Source organism: Schistocerca americana, chromosome 2 (genome assembly GCF_021461395.2).
Source record: "Schistocerca americana isolate TAMUIC-IGC-003095 chromosome 2, iqSchAmer2.1, whole genome shotgun sequence".
NCBI classification, from domain to species: Eukaryota; Metazoa; Arthropoda; class Insecta; order Orthoptera; family Acrididae; genus Schistocerca; species Schistocerca americana.
The window spans coordinates 614,747,787-614,765,193 of NC_060120.1; the positions used below are offsets into that span (position 1 = coordinate 614,747,787).

At 34.3% G+C, this 17,407-nt stretch overlaps 2 protein-coding genes across 3 annotated transcripts in view; one reads left to right on the top strand and one right to left on the bottom strand.

Annotated features, from left to right (window-relative positions):
* The window catches only part of LOC124595027 (von Willebrand factor C and EGF domain-containing protein-like), a 181,633-nt gene extending 178,888 nt beyond the window's left edge, over nt 1-2,745 (top strand). The window contains exon 8 of one of the 2 annotated variants that reach the window (XM_047133586.1): nt 2,148-2,745. In XM_047133586.1, coding sequence (XP_046989542.1) covers nt 2,148-2,224 — 77 coding nt within the window. In that variant the 3' untranslated portion in view covers nt 2,225-2,745. The remainder of the gene's footprint in view (nt 1-2,147) is intronic. The other variant, XM_047133585.1, reaches the window with a different exon arrangement.
* Nucleotides 2,746-10,680: 7,935 nt separating this feature from the next.
* On the bottom strand, nt 10,681-17,173 carry LOC124594251 (GATA zinc finger domain-containing protein 15-like). The gene is made up of 7 exons (XM_047132615.1): nt 17,170-17,173; nt 16,924-17,033; nt 16,283-16,443; nt 16,048-16,205; nt 15,777-15,976; nt 15,431-15,662; nt 10,681-10,748 (listed from the first exon to the last, which is right to left on the bottom strand). The coding sequence occupies exons 1-7, from the start codon at nt 17,171-17,173 to the stop codon at nt 10,681-10,683; spliced, it is 933 nt and encodes a 310-aa protein (XP_046988571.1).
* Nucleotides 17,174-17,407: the final 234 nt, after the last annotated feature.

Here is a 17,407-nt window from a genome sequence, read left to right on the forward strand (position 1 = left end):
GGGGTAGATAATCGCAAATCGTGTAGACCATTGTTTCAAAAAAGGGATGATCCTGCCACTTCCTTGCATATATATACTTGAAAATATAATGTATTTAAAGCAAAACTTACATACAAAAAGACCACTCATCACTCAAAATCACACAATACACAGCTATGATACGTGACAAAAATTAGATGTACATGTTCAAAGCGCCAGCACAAAGTTATTTCAAAACAACCTTATCCATCCTAGTATCAAACTATACAGTGCCTTACCAGATACCATTAAACACATACAAAACATTGGTCACTTCAAATCTAAACCGAAGACGTACTTGGTTGATCACTGCTTTTACGCAGTAACTCTCTGCGTATAGGGTAACAACATTTATTTAAGTATTCATCATTAATTGATATATTAATGTGTGTTGTTATGTACAAAGGTATATTATATGCAAAACTGTTAATATTAACAAAAAAATCCAAATATCTCTTGCACATTGTGCAGCTGTAGATGAAATGGATCAATAAATCAACTGATCTTTTTAAAATTCCGCTGAGTATGAGCATGGATCCCTCGGACACTTCTTGCCACATGAACTATGTTCTTTGTTTCATTTGCAAATTCTTCTTCACTACTGATTAACAAATTTTCTCCAGCATGTACAAAAATGCCTTGTAATTCTGACGGTTCAGGATCAAGTCCTGTACACACTTGTTTTGAGTTACCATCATTTTAAAATGCTTGCCTAGTTGTTGCATTCTAATTCCAGGTCACACATTGATTTTGCGTTTGGTGACAATGATATTTCTCAATAGTGAGTCACCAATTATTAAAAATTTGTTTTCATTTCCTTGGATAGCTGCGGTTTTTTCGTTTATTATGTGTCGCCAACTTCCATTTATATTTATCTGCAGATTTTTGGCTTATTTGGTTTATCATGACCTGATTGACACACGAATACTCAGGGTACATAGTGCATAATTTTCAAAGTAAGTTTAATTTTTACTCTGTCTCTCTCTCTCTCTCTCTCTCTCTCTCTCTCTCTCTCTCTCTCTCTCTCTCTCTCTCTCTCTCTCTCTCTCTCTCTCCCCCCCCCCCTTTTCCCTCTGCCTCTGCCTTACCATGAATAATCTAGGATGGACTGAAGTATGTAGAGGAGGATAAGTCATTACGGAGGCACGTGATGTTGGTTCTGGAGAACAACTTGGCTCAAAAGTTTCTCAGTACTTCTATTGTAAATAACATGGTAAATGACTTTAAGGTTGATTTAAACCGCAGTCTTTTACTGGATGTTATGTGCTCATTTTTGGCTTTTTGCCGCATTGAATAGGTGCTACCATTATCCATCCATGAGACTGACTCAGGTCAGTTGATATATATGTAGACTTGATACAAACTTAAAGGTCCTTTTACTGACTGGAAGTATTTTGTTACTTGGAGCAATTAAATTATGTGGAAAAAAAAAAATTGTGTTTGTTTACATGTTACACAAAATTTGTCACTTGCTTCAACTGTAACTCTTATAAATTACTGCATACATTTTAACTAGAATTCCATATGAGTCAAACTGTTACTCCAGACAGAAAAACCCCTTATTTTCGGCCAGAAATTCAAACACACAGATTATTTTGTTGTCCAGATGAGTAACCTTCATTTTATTGATACCATAACGGCTTTCTCCTCCATTGGTCATTGTGTGGTGTCATTCTTTAATCAGCTTCTTTGTTTCCTTGTGGTTAGGTTACTCATCCAGGATATGGAACACCATCAATTAACAGCTGATGTTTCTCATAAATTACTATTTCTTATCGCATGAGCTGTGCGCTGTAAATAAATGAGACCATAACAACAATAATGAAATATTCAAGAGAATTTCAGTTCCAAAATTTTAGACAGTCACACTACAAGTGGTATCACTGTTTCCAAACTGTGAAACATCTTATTCAGCCAGTTAAAGGTGGCTTAGTTTAAGCTGTTACTGTCATTTGTCCCATATACACAAAGCCTTGCCAAATCTGAAAGTTGTGTAAATGTCAGGAAAGAAACTATCATTTGTAGTGTGGCATTCAACCAAAAGACTCAAAGTTTTGCTGTAACTGTGAAACATTTTCCATATTCTTGTGCAGTGTACACTGATTTTTATTGTTTCTATTTGTGTCTAGGAGAGTGTGTGGTGTGTTCACTGGTGCAGTGTGGGGAAGGACAATCAGCCTTACTGTGCTCCAAAACTGCTATCTAGACTGCTGAATATGCTGCTAGACAGCTGAATATTTCAGACTGCTGTGGGTTTTGGTAACTTCAGTACAGTCTAAACTATTAATAAGTGAAAGGTGATTTTCATTCAGTTAATAAGTTGTGTATTCAAGGAGACTTCTAATTATTTTGACTGGCAAATATCACAGTATTTGTAAAAGCATTAAAAGTAATTTGTTTAGCCACATACTTTATCATTATTATGTCCAATCTAGACACTTTTATTCAGGAAAAAGTCCTGATTTGACAAAATTTCTTGTTTATAGAGCATAGTTTTCATATTGTTTAGTGATTTCAACATTTAATAGTTTGTATTCACCTTGAAGCGAGAAAATAAGAAATTACAATATGAATTTTAATTTACATGCAAAAGTTATTCCATGACTGCATTGTTAGAGATTTTTGTATTGTTGTGTACATACAGTTACAGCAAACAGCCATATTTATTACCATAAATATTAATGAGTAGTTGTGGTACATGCTGTTTACCTGATTTACTAAAAAAATAGCTGTATTATATTTCAGTATGAAAAGACACGAATAAATTCTACAAGTGAAAAGTGAAGTTTTTATGAGCATTTAAGTCATATCAGCAGTGATATGAAATAGGAATATTGCTTTGGTGTACTCCCTTGTTTCATTACTTTCTGTCCCCTCTCACCTTTATGTGAATGATATCTAACTCGTACTATAAAAGCTTTCTACAAATTAAGATGCAGAGGGAATATAAGATCAGTTATCATTCTAAAAATCATCTAAATTTGTGTGATAAAAGTTTCTTCCAACAACAAATGCTGTTTTTTACCATCACATAAAAGGGAAAAAAATAAAATAAAAAAAGGATTAAGAGAGCTCATGATGACTATAAAGGCAATAGTCAAGCAACAGTGATCTACCCTTATCTATGTGCTGGCCTTTTGAAAGATATCTTGATATGCTTAGCAGTCCTCTGTTATCTGCTGCTATTGTATCATCATCATGATGATCGTCATAATGAAAATATAAATCACATTTTGATGTTGGTTTTGTACAACATAAAACAGCACTTCATTCTTCCTTAGAAGAGGCTGTGCTCTGTTCATATCCAGAGTAAGCACTTTTGGGAAATGCAGCTGATTAACTACTCACACAAGTTTAATGGAACATAATTTATTTCTGATAGCTTACTTGTGTTTGTGATATCCATATCTGTGTTGTAAGTAGCACATTCATAGTTTTCTCATTGCACAATTTAATCACTGTGATAAACTTGATACTAGTGAAATTAAAAATACCTTGTACATATTTGACTATCTTAGTCATAACAGCTCAAGTTGACATGTGCCCTCAGCAAGCTGAAGACCATTTCATAACGTTAGCAGGACAGTTGAAATTGTGCACCTCTTGCCTTGGAGCACAAAGAAATATACTCTAATACTTCTGTTCTGACAAGTACTCAAATGTGAGTGGCACAGAGAAAAGTATGTTGTTCATATTTTTAATAAAGCTAACTGTCTAACCAGTGACCTTCTATTCAAGATTCAAGATTCTTTCAAGATTCTTTATTATTAGCCATTGATCATGCAAGATGAAATAGGCTTCGTCAGTACATAAAATAATTCAAGTTGCATCTAACAGTGCTCCAATTGAACAATGATGGAGTGTGCTTAGTTAGCAGCAGTCTAATTTTGGAAGATAAACATGATAATGCTACTACTATGGTTTGTGAATCATAGTTGCTGTTGGGTAGCACATCTTTCAGAATTAATTTGGTCCATACTTCTATATACAGAAGCATACTCTTTCTCACGTGGATTCTACTTAAAGAAGATGCTAACCTGTAAACATGTTGCATGAAATCAGAAATCCTGCAAATGTCCCTGGTGCATTTCCTTTCAAGTATTTTCTATGTAAGTCTATAAAACACCAAAAATTGGTTACAGGAGTACTGTGTTAATTATGTTACTCAGTAACCATATGTCAGACATGTTTAATGGGCTGTGTGTGTCAGACAAACATGAAAGCCAGAGAATGATAGTTACCTGTCTCGGAAAAAGTTGAGCACATTCATCATTAGTGGCCAGGTTTTCTCTAACTAAAGTGTATAGTTACCTAAAAGAAGAGCTCTACCTTACTCTAAAAATCCCCCCATTGTATACAATGAAACCCTAGATCATCATAATTGACACATGTCCACTAAAGAAAACTGTCAGACTACAGGATGGATTGTAGGAAGATTCATCGGAGAGTAATTCCTTTTGTGATTCAGTACACCAGCAATGGCCATTGACATCTTTAGTAGTTTGTGGTTTCTGCACAGTGGAGGTCAATGCAATGGCATACATACCAGCAGTGCAGCTGCAGCCTGCTGCAGTCAACATAGAAAGAGCTATTAGACAATATAGTTTGGTCCAGTTCATGTCAATTTGTAAACTCAGATTTGAAGAGATGTTTCCCAAAACTCTTTATCAAATTAAAACTACAAAGAGAAATCAGTGGGTGACTACAGGTATCAAAAAGTCTTCAGAAACTCTTCGATATCTCAACTCCATAAAAAATAATCAATCTAACCCAGAAGTTCTGCAATTCTACAAAAAGTACAGAAAAATATACAGAAAGATGTTGCTAGCCGCAAAAACTTTCAAACAACAAAATATTACTTGAAGCTGAAAACGAGCAGAGCAGCCTGGAACATTGTCAAACAGGAAACATCTAACTCTGCTAAAAAGGACCTCAATTCACATATTAAAAACAAAGATGTACCAGTAGGTAACCCTAAAAAATTAGCTAATTTTGTAAACTCATATTTCAGTATTATTGCAAAAAAATTACAGCAGAAGTTTCGAGATATGTATGATTTACCTACTCGGAACCAGCCAACAAACTCAATGGTGCTCTTGCTAACTACAGAAAGGGAAGTGGCACTAGTAGTACACCAACTAAAAAATAAAACTTCAGTAGGACTTGATGAAGTCCCAGTCTGCATAATTAAAGAATGTATAGACTCCATAAAGGGCCCATTAACAGACATAATTAATGAATCTTTCTAATCTGGATACTTTCCGGAGTACCTAAAACAAGCAAAAGTTATACCTATCCTTAAAAATGGAGATGTGGAAAATGTAGAGAACTACAGGCCAATTTCTATACTGTCAATCATTTCTAAAATAATAGAAATACTAGTCTAAAAGAGACTGCTAAATTACCTGATTAAATATAACCTTCTTTCCAATGACCAATTTGGTTTTAGGCCCGGGAAAGGCACACAATCTGCTATAGCACAGTTCACTAAAGTAATTTTAGAAGCACTGGACAAAGGTGAAAATGTAAATGGTATCTTTTTAGACTTTTCAAAGGCCTTTGATACAGTTGACCACAAAATCTTACTTCATAAATTAGGACAAATAGGAATAAGAGGTGTGACAAAAAAGTGGTTCAAATCATACTTGGAAAACAGAGTTCAACAAGTTGAGATATCACAAGTTTCAAACAATTCCCTGTTCTGTCTGACCCAGAACATGTGAATATAGGCATCCCACAGGGAAGTGTATTAGGCCCAATATTGTCTCTTAAATACATTAACGACTTTCCACAAAATATCAGACATGGAGAAAAAATACTTTTTGCTGATGACAGCAACATAGTAATAACCGGTGAAAATCCAACACAACTGTCAGAAAGAGCAAACGAGGCTCTCAATGATGTCCACAACTGGTCATTAAAAAATAAAGTAACCCTAAATGTAAAGAAAACTAACTATATTAACTTCCAATTGAACAAAAAACACAATGCCACTAGAATAAAAGTTAATAATAATGAATTAGAATGTGTAACAAGTACCAAATTCTTACGGATGAATGTAGACAGGCAATTGAAATGGACAAACCATGTCAACATTTTGGCGAAGAAATTATCCACAGCATGCTATGCTCTTAGAATCCTTGCACCGGTATGCAATAATACCTGACTTAAAATAACATATTACGGATATCTACGCTCAGTCCTCAGCTATGGGATCATGTTTTGGGGAACAAGTGCCAGTAACATACAAACTGTGTTCAGAGTACAAAAAAGAGCCTTAAGGATAATAACAAACAGAAACAACAGGGCCCACTGTCTAGAATTATTTAGAAAGCTAGGCATTCTAACTGTTTCTTGTGAGTATATCATTCAGAACATAATGTTCATTAAGAAAAATCTCAACATGTACAACACAAACAGCCTAATGCATGACCATGAAACAAAAGCTTGTCACCACCTCCACCTAGATAGAAAGAACAAGGCAAAGATGCAAAAAAGTATATTTTATAATGGGATAAAACTGTATAACAAATTACCACAGGAAATTAAAGAAATAAATGAGCCCCTCACTTTCAGACAAAGGCTTAAAACCTTCTTAGTATGTAAAAGTTGTTATACTGTAAAAGAATATTTAACATAGATGTAGATTATTAGCAACATATGACATTATCACCAAAATATTATGTAATTATAAATGTGTGTATGACTAGTTATAAAAACTACACAGAATATGAGAAACCTGTTTCATTGTAAATGTAAATGTGTGCTCATGTGTTATAAACTGACGACATCCATACAATATTTATTGTTCCACGGATAAATGAATAAATGAATAAATAAATAAATGAATAAATAAATAAATGTGGAAAAGATTATCAGCCAATGCAATGGTCAAATTACACTGTTCAGTATCTGCTCATTGCAGTGTATAACCATCTTTTTCCACTGATTCTATAAATAAATTCTTGTTATAACAGTGTGAAGAGTCATTGAATGACAACTCCACTTTCAAAAAATTGTTAATTTGGCTCCAAATGTACTTACTCATACATTTATTTTCTTTGACTTAGAAAATATATAGTGGCACTTGCTTTCTCTGTTCCATTTCATTTGATGACTATTTTGTTAACTCAACTTGGTGCTACACTTACTTGTCTGGTCTTACAAGAAAGGGCACTGTATGCTATCTCTTTGCAATCCTTTTCATTTGTTGCTGTTCTACAGATCCTTCAAATTTCCACTCACATGGATTATTTTTACTGGTATTACAGTTTGCATGTACATCATTGTACCAAAGATGTTAAACATCCTCAATAGTTTCTTCTACATATTCTTTGTTTCATTTGCATCTATAACTTTTCCAATCTGCATCTCTTTCCAGTGGCATACTGAATACTCTTGAATGCCATAATGAGTATGCTACAGAGGGCATTGATTATCTGAATAACAATCAATCAAAATATTGGTTAACTAAAAATATTGGTTGGCAAATTCAAATTTGTGCACTTGTCAGGTAGAAGCTCTGCTGGTTCTGGGCTGCTGGGGCCAGTGCTTTTCCTCTCCCTGCTAACGATCATTGTCGACATTGTGTGTTATCATCTGAACCTTTCGTGTTTTTGGACTACTAACAAAGGTGGCACACTGGACTTGCACTTATGAAGACGACAGTTCAAACCCCTATGCTGCAACCAGAATTTAGATTTTTCATAATTTCCCTAAATTTTTCCAGGCAAATGCTTGTATGGTTCCTTTGAAAAAGGTGTGACCAATTTCCTTCTGGAGCCTTTCGTAATCCAAACTTGAGCTCCACCTCTAATGACAGGACTTTAAACTCTAATCTTCCTTCCATATTGTTGAGCCATTTGCAATGATGACTAAATGTAAATGCATTGTTCTTAATGTTTCTGATACTGTTAAAGTAACTGTTCAAGTAAGGTACCAGTGGTTGAAGCTTAGCTTGGAAATATACAATGAAAAATGCAACACTTCACAATATTAAAAAGAACAATGACACCATTACGAAGCCTGAGAGTGTTAGTGGTGATGAAGAAGGAAAGTTGCACAGAAAAAATGAAAATGGCAGGAAAACAGGATTTAGACACAGCAGTTTGCACATGTTTCATGCAGGTGTAGGCAAGGACAAAAGATTAATGACCCATTGATTTGTGAAAATGCTTTTGAAATGAACAAGGAATAACTGGCTAACATGGATTTGAAAGTGACACTAGTGTCTGATGTACATGTTCCAGATTTAGGCATAGAGGTAAGTTTGAAAAAGTGTCTGCTGATAATGAAGTGGCTAAATGTTTTGTGACACCTTTTAAAACATTATTGATAAGGAGGGCTAAAAGAAACTGGATATCTGCAGTGCATATAAAAATAGTTTATACTGGAATAAAATCACTCATTTCTAAGGATGGAATATTTGCACCTGGTTTTAAAGTAAGCAAATCACATAATACTGCTATGATATGTGGAAAGTTTACTGTAATATGTGGGCTATCTTTACCAGTGTTACTTCACTTCTCCATCTTATGGAAAAGAATATCACTGAAAGCTTCAGACATTAGACACATTCTTCTAATTGAAGAATAATATGGAAGAACAATTCAGTAACTGTACAAAAAAATATCTGAAGGATGTGATGTATGCAATGCTACCCAAAATATCTGAGAATTTCATTGTACCAGTCAAACCAGTAGCAGTAACATGTTCTGCACTAGATGTCCCAAGGTACATGTCTTAGCTGTTGCAGCAGAAGGTTGCATCAACTGTTTTACAGTGCTTCTGCATATTGTGAAATGGATAACATAAAGGAGCAGCAGATTTGCATCAAAATCTGTTTCATGTTGAAGAAAACTGCAGCTGAGACCCACCACCTTGTGACGGAAGCTTTTGGTGAGAGTGCACCGAGTCATGTAATAAAATGTGGTGAAAATGATTATGTGCAGTTTGGGATGTGTGTCATAGTTTCACACAAGAAAAAAATGTTCAGTCACTATCTAATTATTTCATACCATGTTTTGCAACACATTACCAGCATTTAAAAAATCCTCCACAAGTCTTATACGTATCTTGTGTAATCCGTGGTGCTGTTGTAGGTCCATTTTGATGTTACTGCATCATCACATGGATATTATGTAATGGTCAAAATAAGTTTTATTAATTCTTGTTTACAAAAGTTATTTCACACGCTAGATGTTCAGCAGCGAACCTGTATCATAGAACTTAAATTTTCCAGTTATAAAACAACATTCTGACTACAAGCTGTTGATACAAAATTTGGCCCAAGACTGAAATATGGAGGCATACAAATTGCTACTATTTATATGGTTTTAAACAATTACTGTCATTGTTACATATTGAATTTTGCATATAAACAATTAAAGTTTTAATGTATATCTTCCCAAATTAAATAGAAGTTTACATAGAAGAACAGTGGATTATTCCATACAGAGACAGGAAGGAATCTGTTTCTATTAAGATGATAAATTTCATGTTTTATCAGTGCAGCAACAATATATTTCACTAATTTGCATATAGTGATTAAATGACTTAAAGAAAAAGCATGGTAACATTTTCAGGTGAACAGAGTGATCAGTTTTATCAAATGGAAGGCCTAGATGCAAGTAATTAATTTTTGTATGAGTAAAATTTACATTTCTATATGGTCATAATTACAATTCTATTAATCAACACAAGTTAAACATGAGTATGATTGATTCCGACTGAAAACTCATGTCATATTTATTAGGGATTCAAACAATATCTGGCTTCAAAGCATGGCAGTAGCTGTCTCTCTATGAATTGGAAATACCAGCTCTTTAATCATTAATTACTCCATAATTACAATAGATACGTCATTCCTACTATGTGCCTGAAAGTTGTGTTGTGTGTAAATTATGATGGTACATTAGTTTTTAATCCAACATGTTTCCTTCATTCCATTTACTGGTGAGACCCAATGTAAACAATGTCAAAACAACAATTTAAATTGTGTAACTTACTAATATTATACATTTGCCATCTTCAGGAGAGTGGAGATGAGATTGGAATAGGATATAGAGTTCCAGGAGATTGTTGTATTACCATACCTCCCAAACAGTTTTGATTATCGAAGAGAGAAAAAGCTCTTCTAAATTTCTGGATGAAATTAAGGGAACATAATCATGACTAGTGAAACAAACAGTTAATTTGTCAATTACTGTGTGTGAAATATATTAAACAGCATAATGAAATTTTACAAGGCACATATGATTTTTAATACTTGGTATGTGTTGTTGTGCAAATGTTATACATAAACAGGAAAAAACTAAGTCTATAAAATTTCAGTTTTATCATTTTAGTGCCCTTTTGATATGCTACATTGAATGTTGTATGAGATTTCTTATCACTACATTCAGTGATCATATATTACTACGCAAGAAATTGTGTCTTACCTCTAAAAGAAAAATGTTAATGTGAGTTGGTTCCTCACAAATCTATTTAGTTGGGTGTCAAGATATGAGTATAGCATCACATAAATTATTTATTAAATATACAGCCACAAGTAAATTGTGGTCATACTTTCATTTTTCCATCAAGAACTTACCCCACAGGAATGCCAGACATTTGATGCTGTATCAATCCGATTTCAAAATTTCAATGGACCAAAGAAATGTATCATCCAAATTTAATGGCCAGAATCATCACACCTAGATCAGTGTTCTCAAATAAGTGTGAGTGTACATCTGTAAACAAAATTATTTGTTTCTCAGAGTAACTTCTCTGTTGTTGTAGCTACTTTGCCTCTTACCTTTGAGTTTTTAATACAGTAAACAGGATTTCAGTCTAAAGTGTTGTTTTTTTCCTACTCCATTTCAAATCATTTTATTCAAACTTCTTCCTCAGTTCATTTCAAACTTGTATCAGCACCAAATCATCATTAGTTTACTCTTATATGCATATATCCCATAACTAATAATACGAAAAGTAAGCATAATTTTTAATTAATCTAATCACCATGTAACTTCCAGTTCAGAAGCATGGTAAAGTTATTTGTGTCCATAGAGAGAGAGAGAGAGAGAGAGAGAGAGAGAGAGAGAGAGAGAGAGAGAGAGAGAGAGAGAGAGTGAGTTTGTAATTAGTTAGTTCAGTATCAAAATCTGTAAGGAATTAGTATGGAAATATATGTGAATTAATACAATGTGGAATGAGAAACATCATGTACTACCATAAGACAAACAGAAGTTAGTATTAGGAGCACAAAGGCTTGGTGATACAGTAAAGCATCAGTGATGAATACAACGCATGTCAAACATGGGAAAATCTTCCAGATAGACAATATTTTTCAGATTTGTAGGAATGGTTGTTTGAAGATAAGTTATGTATTTTGGTACTTATGTGATACAGTAGGAAAAGCAATGTAAGTATTAAATAATATCCTGAACAGGCAGTTGAGAAACACAATTGATCAAATTTAACCTCAAAAAATATCATCAAAGCAGAGTCTATCAAGTAAATTAGTGTACCTCATATCGTCAAACACCAGTATCATGAATAAAAATAGATAATCAAAACCAACATCAATCCAAAGAATAGAAATGTGTATAAATGCGAGTGTGAATGTAGTACCGATGTATAATGGTGTTGGAGCGGATACAACATTAGCTGGGGACCTTGGGCTTGCCAGACACATGGTACATACAGAAAGTGTACCTCCCGGAGGGTTGATCAAATATGAACATATGGCTTCAGCTGTTTGATGTTTCTTAAACCAAATAACTTACACAACTTTGAATAAATTAACCTAAATGCATTTGGATACTATTATCTCTAAGATCTCGAAAGGTCCAATGTATGTATCAAAAACTTCTATATTTCTTTGTTAATTGCTTTTGACTTTTCACAACTTTTAGTTAACATGAGGTCTCCTTCTTAAAACTCTGTAACTTTGATTTTTGTCATGCTTCTTCTTCCTCTTATCTGATATGCTTCCATATTTTTCTTCACCGTCTCTTTCCTCTCATCAACAGTTACCTCTGTACAAGTTGGAAACTCAATCAATTCACCTAGTAAGTTAGTAGGTTTCTGATTGTAATGAACTTCATATGTTGTGGATCCAGTTGTAGTACACTGCGAACTATTTAGAATGTCTTCACTTATATGAGTGTACCAACTTGTGCAATCCTTGGAACAGTGCATTCTGCACAACTTACCAATTTCCCCTCACTCACCTCTCTGTAGGATGCATGATGGAGAATCAACATATATAAAAATGTTATCATTTTCAGTAAATTCATTCCACGTATGAAATGTGAACTGACCTACTTTACCTGACAGTAAAGTGTGGCTTGCCAACATTCCTAAAATAATCATTAGTAAAACACTGAATAGTTTTCTTACTTGTAGCTTTTTTTTCCAAGGGTACAGCATTACCAGCTTTGAAAACAAATTGACAGTGACAAATATGTGTAGCCTTCATTAGTGCACCGAATGAGGTGGCGCAATGGATAGACACTGGACTCGCATTCGGGAGGATGACGGTTCAATCCCGCGTCCGGCAACCCTGATTTAGGTTTTCCGTGATTTCCCTAAATCGCTCCAGGCAAATGCCGGGATGGTTCCTTTCAAAGTGCATAGCCAACTTCCTTCCCCGTCCTTCCCTAAACCAATGAGACCGATGACCTCGCTGTCTGGTCTCCTTCCCCAAAACCAACCAACCAACCTTCATTAGTGCAGGGAAGTTGACCAAATAAGTCAATTCCCATCAGATCTCACTTACCTTGTGGAATTATACTCTACATGAAACCTTTATGCTTCTGGTTGGTAACCTTTTCTCTCTGAGATTGATCACAAGAACTCAAACACTTCCTTACCCTCCTGGAGATATTATTGGAGTACACATTTGTCTGTATCTTCTGTATACACTTTATGGATCCACAATGGCTGAAACTCTTATGTATATAGTTAATCAAGGTGTTAATATATTGTCTAGGCCAACAAACTTTCCACTTATCCAAATTGGGACTACTTCTTCTAAATAAAATTTCTTTAAACACTTGATAATACTGTTTTACCTCATCACATCCTTTCTTACCTAAGTTGCTCTGGGCTAGTTTCCATGTCTCATCCTGATTTTGATCACGTCTCAGTTGTTTACAGCTTCTTGTAATTTCTTTCTCTTCTTTAATACCTTGAATATACATGATCCTAAAATTCCTATTCTCTTGGAATATTCTCACTATCCAGGTTATCTTCTACTGGTAATCTAGACAGAGCATCAGCAACTACATTTTGATCACCTCTAATGTACTGGATTGAATAATCAAATTGCTGTAAGAAAATTGCCCACCTGGTAATCTCACTCTGATATAGCTTGCTCTCTTGAATGTAGCACAAAGCTTTATGGTCTCTGTATATAATGACTTTGTGACCAACTAAATAATTTTGAAATTTTTTAACCCCTCAAACAAAGATAAAAGTTCCTTCTTGGCGACTCTATAATTTTTTCATGCCTTTGTAAACTTCTACTGGCAAAACTAATAGCATAGTGCACAGTCTCTCCCTCAACTTCCTTCTGTTGAAATGAACAATCTCTGAAGCCATAATCACACCTGTCTGTCATCATACAAAATGGTAAAGACAAGTCTGGTCTAGGTAAGATTTCACTATTGACAAGCTGTCTTTTAATCTCACCAAAAGCTGCTTGACATCCATCAGTCCATTCCCAGATACTGTTCTTTTTCAAAAGCACAAGTAGACTTGGAGCATTTAAAGCTTGTGTTCATATATATTTCCTATAGATATTGCATAAACCATAAAATGGCCAAAGTTCATTATTTGATCTTGGTTTGGGGAAATCAGCAATGGCCAACAGTATGTCTTTATGAGGTAGAATTTCTTCCTTATTAATAGTGTGCCCAATAAATTTCACCACTTTAACTCCAAATTTACATTTTTCCAATTTTAATGTCATACGTCCATTACTAAATTTTATTTCAATTGCTTTCAGAATTTCCATATGTTCATCCCAAATTTTACTGACTACCCGAATGTCATCCATATAAATGAATAATTTGGAAAGTAACTCACTTCCCAAAACAAAATCCAGAACCCTAATAAATTCAACAACTGATAAATTTAATCCAGAAGATACTACACAAATTGAAAACTTTTTCCAATTATATAAAAATGCAGTGTATTGCCTACAATTGGGTTTTAAGGTAATCTGATGAATCTCTGATGTCAAATCCAAACTCTTAAAATAGTTTGCTTCATGAAATTTATGCAACAATTCCTCCATTGAGTCTGGATGATCAGTTTCCTTTTCCAGGAATTTATTTAAATGTCGAGAGTCAAGCACTGTTCTAACCCCACCATCTTTCTTAGCTACTACAACTATAGAATTGTTGTACTGACTGCTACTCCTTTCTATTATCGCCGGATGCTATGGCCAAGTGATTCCAGACGCTTCAGTCTGGAACCGCAATGCTGCTGCGGTTGCAGGTTCGAATCCTGCCTTGGGCATGGATATGTGTGAGGTCCTTAGGTTAGTTAAGTTTAAGTAGTTCTAAGTCTAAGGGACTGATGACCTCTGATGTTAAGTCCCATAGTGCTCAGAGCCATTTGAACCTTTTTATTATCCCCCAACTCCTTCTCAACAACCTTCCTCTTACAAATAGGTATACCATAAGGCTTAATGAAAAATGGTTCATGTAGTCTCAATTTTAAAGTACAAATGTAATCTTTTACTCTACCTGGCTTCTCATTGAAAATGCTACTATATTCCCACATGAATCCCTCCAGGACATCTTTTCATTGATACTTAAATTGTCTGCTGAGTCAACTTTATCCAGTACTAATTGAGAAAAATCGTCACTAAACACCTAGTTATCAAAATACTCATTATCTTTGTCTAAATAATTTCTGTCATCAGATACTTTGACTCCTCTTAAATTATTTGCTACAATCCTCATCAAACATCATGTATAATTTAGTTTCACCATGAACCCCAGATTTTGGCTCAATAAAATTTCACTTCATATTTGACCAATCAAACCTAGCGTTAAATTTCAGTATCCAATTCATCCCTAACACCATGTGCTCATTCAGGTCAGTTGTTACCAAACATACTTGCTCAAATACAGCTTCACTGACATTAAATGAAATTAATGCTTGCCTGCTGATTAATTTACTAAGTTTCCCAGAGGCTCCTTTAATTTTAACACCAGTAATTGGAAATTCAGTTTACTGTGCAGTATTCTTTAGTCTATCTCTTAATTTACGAGAGACACCACTTACCGGTCTACCAGTGTCCAGTAGACAAACTCCATTCCAGTTGCCTATAGATATTTCAATATATATACTACTGAGTATTTATAGTTATTACTTCCATCCTCTTCAGCCAATAAATCATCTTCAATATCCCTACAATTTAAATATGCATTTATTTGATCCTCATTTCCTAACTTAGGTTGTAAAGTACTTAAAGGTAGCTTACAACTATTGTTTTTGAATTTAATACTATCACAATAATCACCTTTTGCTACAGATTTCTCATTCTCTTCCAATAGTTTCAGTATCTTATCACTAATTAGCTTATCTTCATCCTCCTTACGGTAACAACTATGTAATATCTTACTGACCTCGATGGGTATCAACTGCTATTCATGCACCCGTTTCTCCAATTCCAAATAATCATATCCTATCATTCTATTATTCATATCATTGTCTGGTACTTTCACATAAACCATATCATCTAATTCGTCATAAAATACAACATCAGCATCAGCATCAACAGCATAAAAATACTCATTAGCAACATTATCTGCACCTACATGAACCTTGACTTCAACTACACACGTCCTCACATCACAATCACTATCAGAAGTACTAGAACTTTTACCAGTGAGCACATAAACATAATTTAACTTAGGTATATGATCCTTACTTTCTGTCACATCTTTTTCAGACAATACTGAAAATTCATCGTCACAAAATAAGCTAACTAAATTGTACTCATCAGCATCCTACTATTATTAAACACACAATTCTCATCGAATAAGTTAGTCAAATCATCTGTACTAAGATTAAAATTATTTTCTGCTTTACTAGTATCTTCACTTATTTCCATCATCATGAAGTCTGAAAATGTTTTATCATAATCAGCTCTGTTTATCTGGTAGTTATTCTGTCTATTGTGGTGTCTGTAACCTGAATTGCTTCTAGCCAGATTTCTGTAACTGTTCACTTCAAACTGACAGGCTTGCAATGAGCTGCTTACCTGTTTTCCTGATTGTTATTTTCATGGGATATGTTACCATTTCTGCTCTGCTCATTTCTATTGTTATTCTGGTTGTTACCAAAATTATTATTACTTCTACTACCATAGTTGTTGTTGTTGTTGTTGTTGTTGTTCTGGTGGCGTTGTGACGACCCTCCATTCTGAAAATTGTTCTCTCAAGCATGATCTAATTTATCTACATATTTCAGAAACTCCTCAATAGTGTCATCTGGTCCGTAAACAAGACTCCACTGAACACAGTTGGGTAAACGCTGCTTCAGCGCATCAATTTGGATTAATTCATCAAGTGCTTTATCTAAATGTGCTGAAGTCCTAAACTGCTTCTCACAAAATTCTTGCATTCTCATATCTCCTACTTCCATTCAAAAATTCTGATTTTATTTGCGCCTGCTTATTTTGTGACCAAAATCTGTTTAAAAATAATTTTTCAAACTCCACAAATGTCATTTCTGGTTTAACATGCTGGTTAGCCCAGGATAAAGCTTCTGCATCTAAAAATAGTGTAGCAAATTTCACTTTCATTTGTTCAGGCATGCCCGTGCTAAGCTGTCCTCACAAAAAATCACCAAGAAAAATTTTCATAATAACATTATTGCAATTGTTTTGAAGCATGTTATTACCACTATATATACTACTAAAATATTAGTCTCCAGATTTACAACTTTAGAGTTGACTGTTTGAAGATTATTTGTTACTTCATTCACTTTGCTGTTTACAGAAGATATTTGTTCTGAAACAAGTACAGAATTTACTTTTAGCTTTTCATCAATGAAGTTATTTTCTGTTTCAGTATAAGTCTGTATGTTATGCAACTCCGTTTTTCATCTGTCGGGTTCATCAATGACAATGTTTCCTGTTAATTTTACTCATTTGTCAACTATGGCGACACATTTGTTAACTAGCTGTAATTCAGCAACAGCAAAGTTCTTCAGACAATCCACTTCAGATTCTACATTGTCTACTCTTTCATGTACACTGTTTATTTGTCTGTCTGCCTTATCAACATCTTCCCTGATTGCTTCTAGTTTCTGGTCCATTTTTTTGAGAGCATTGTCTATTTTTCTGAAATTATTTTCAATGTCATCTCTATTTTTTTTTATTTTG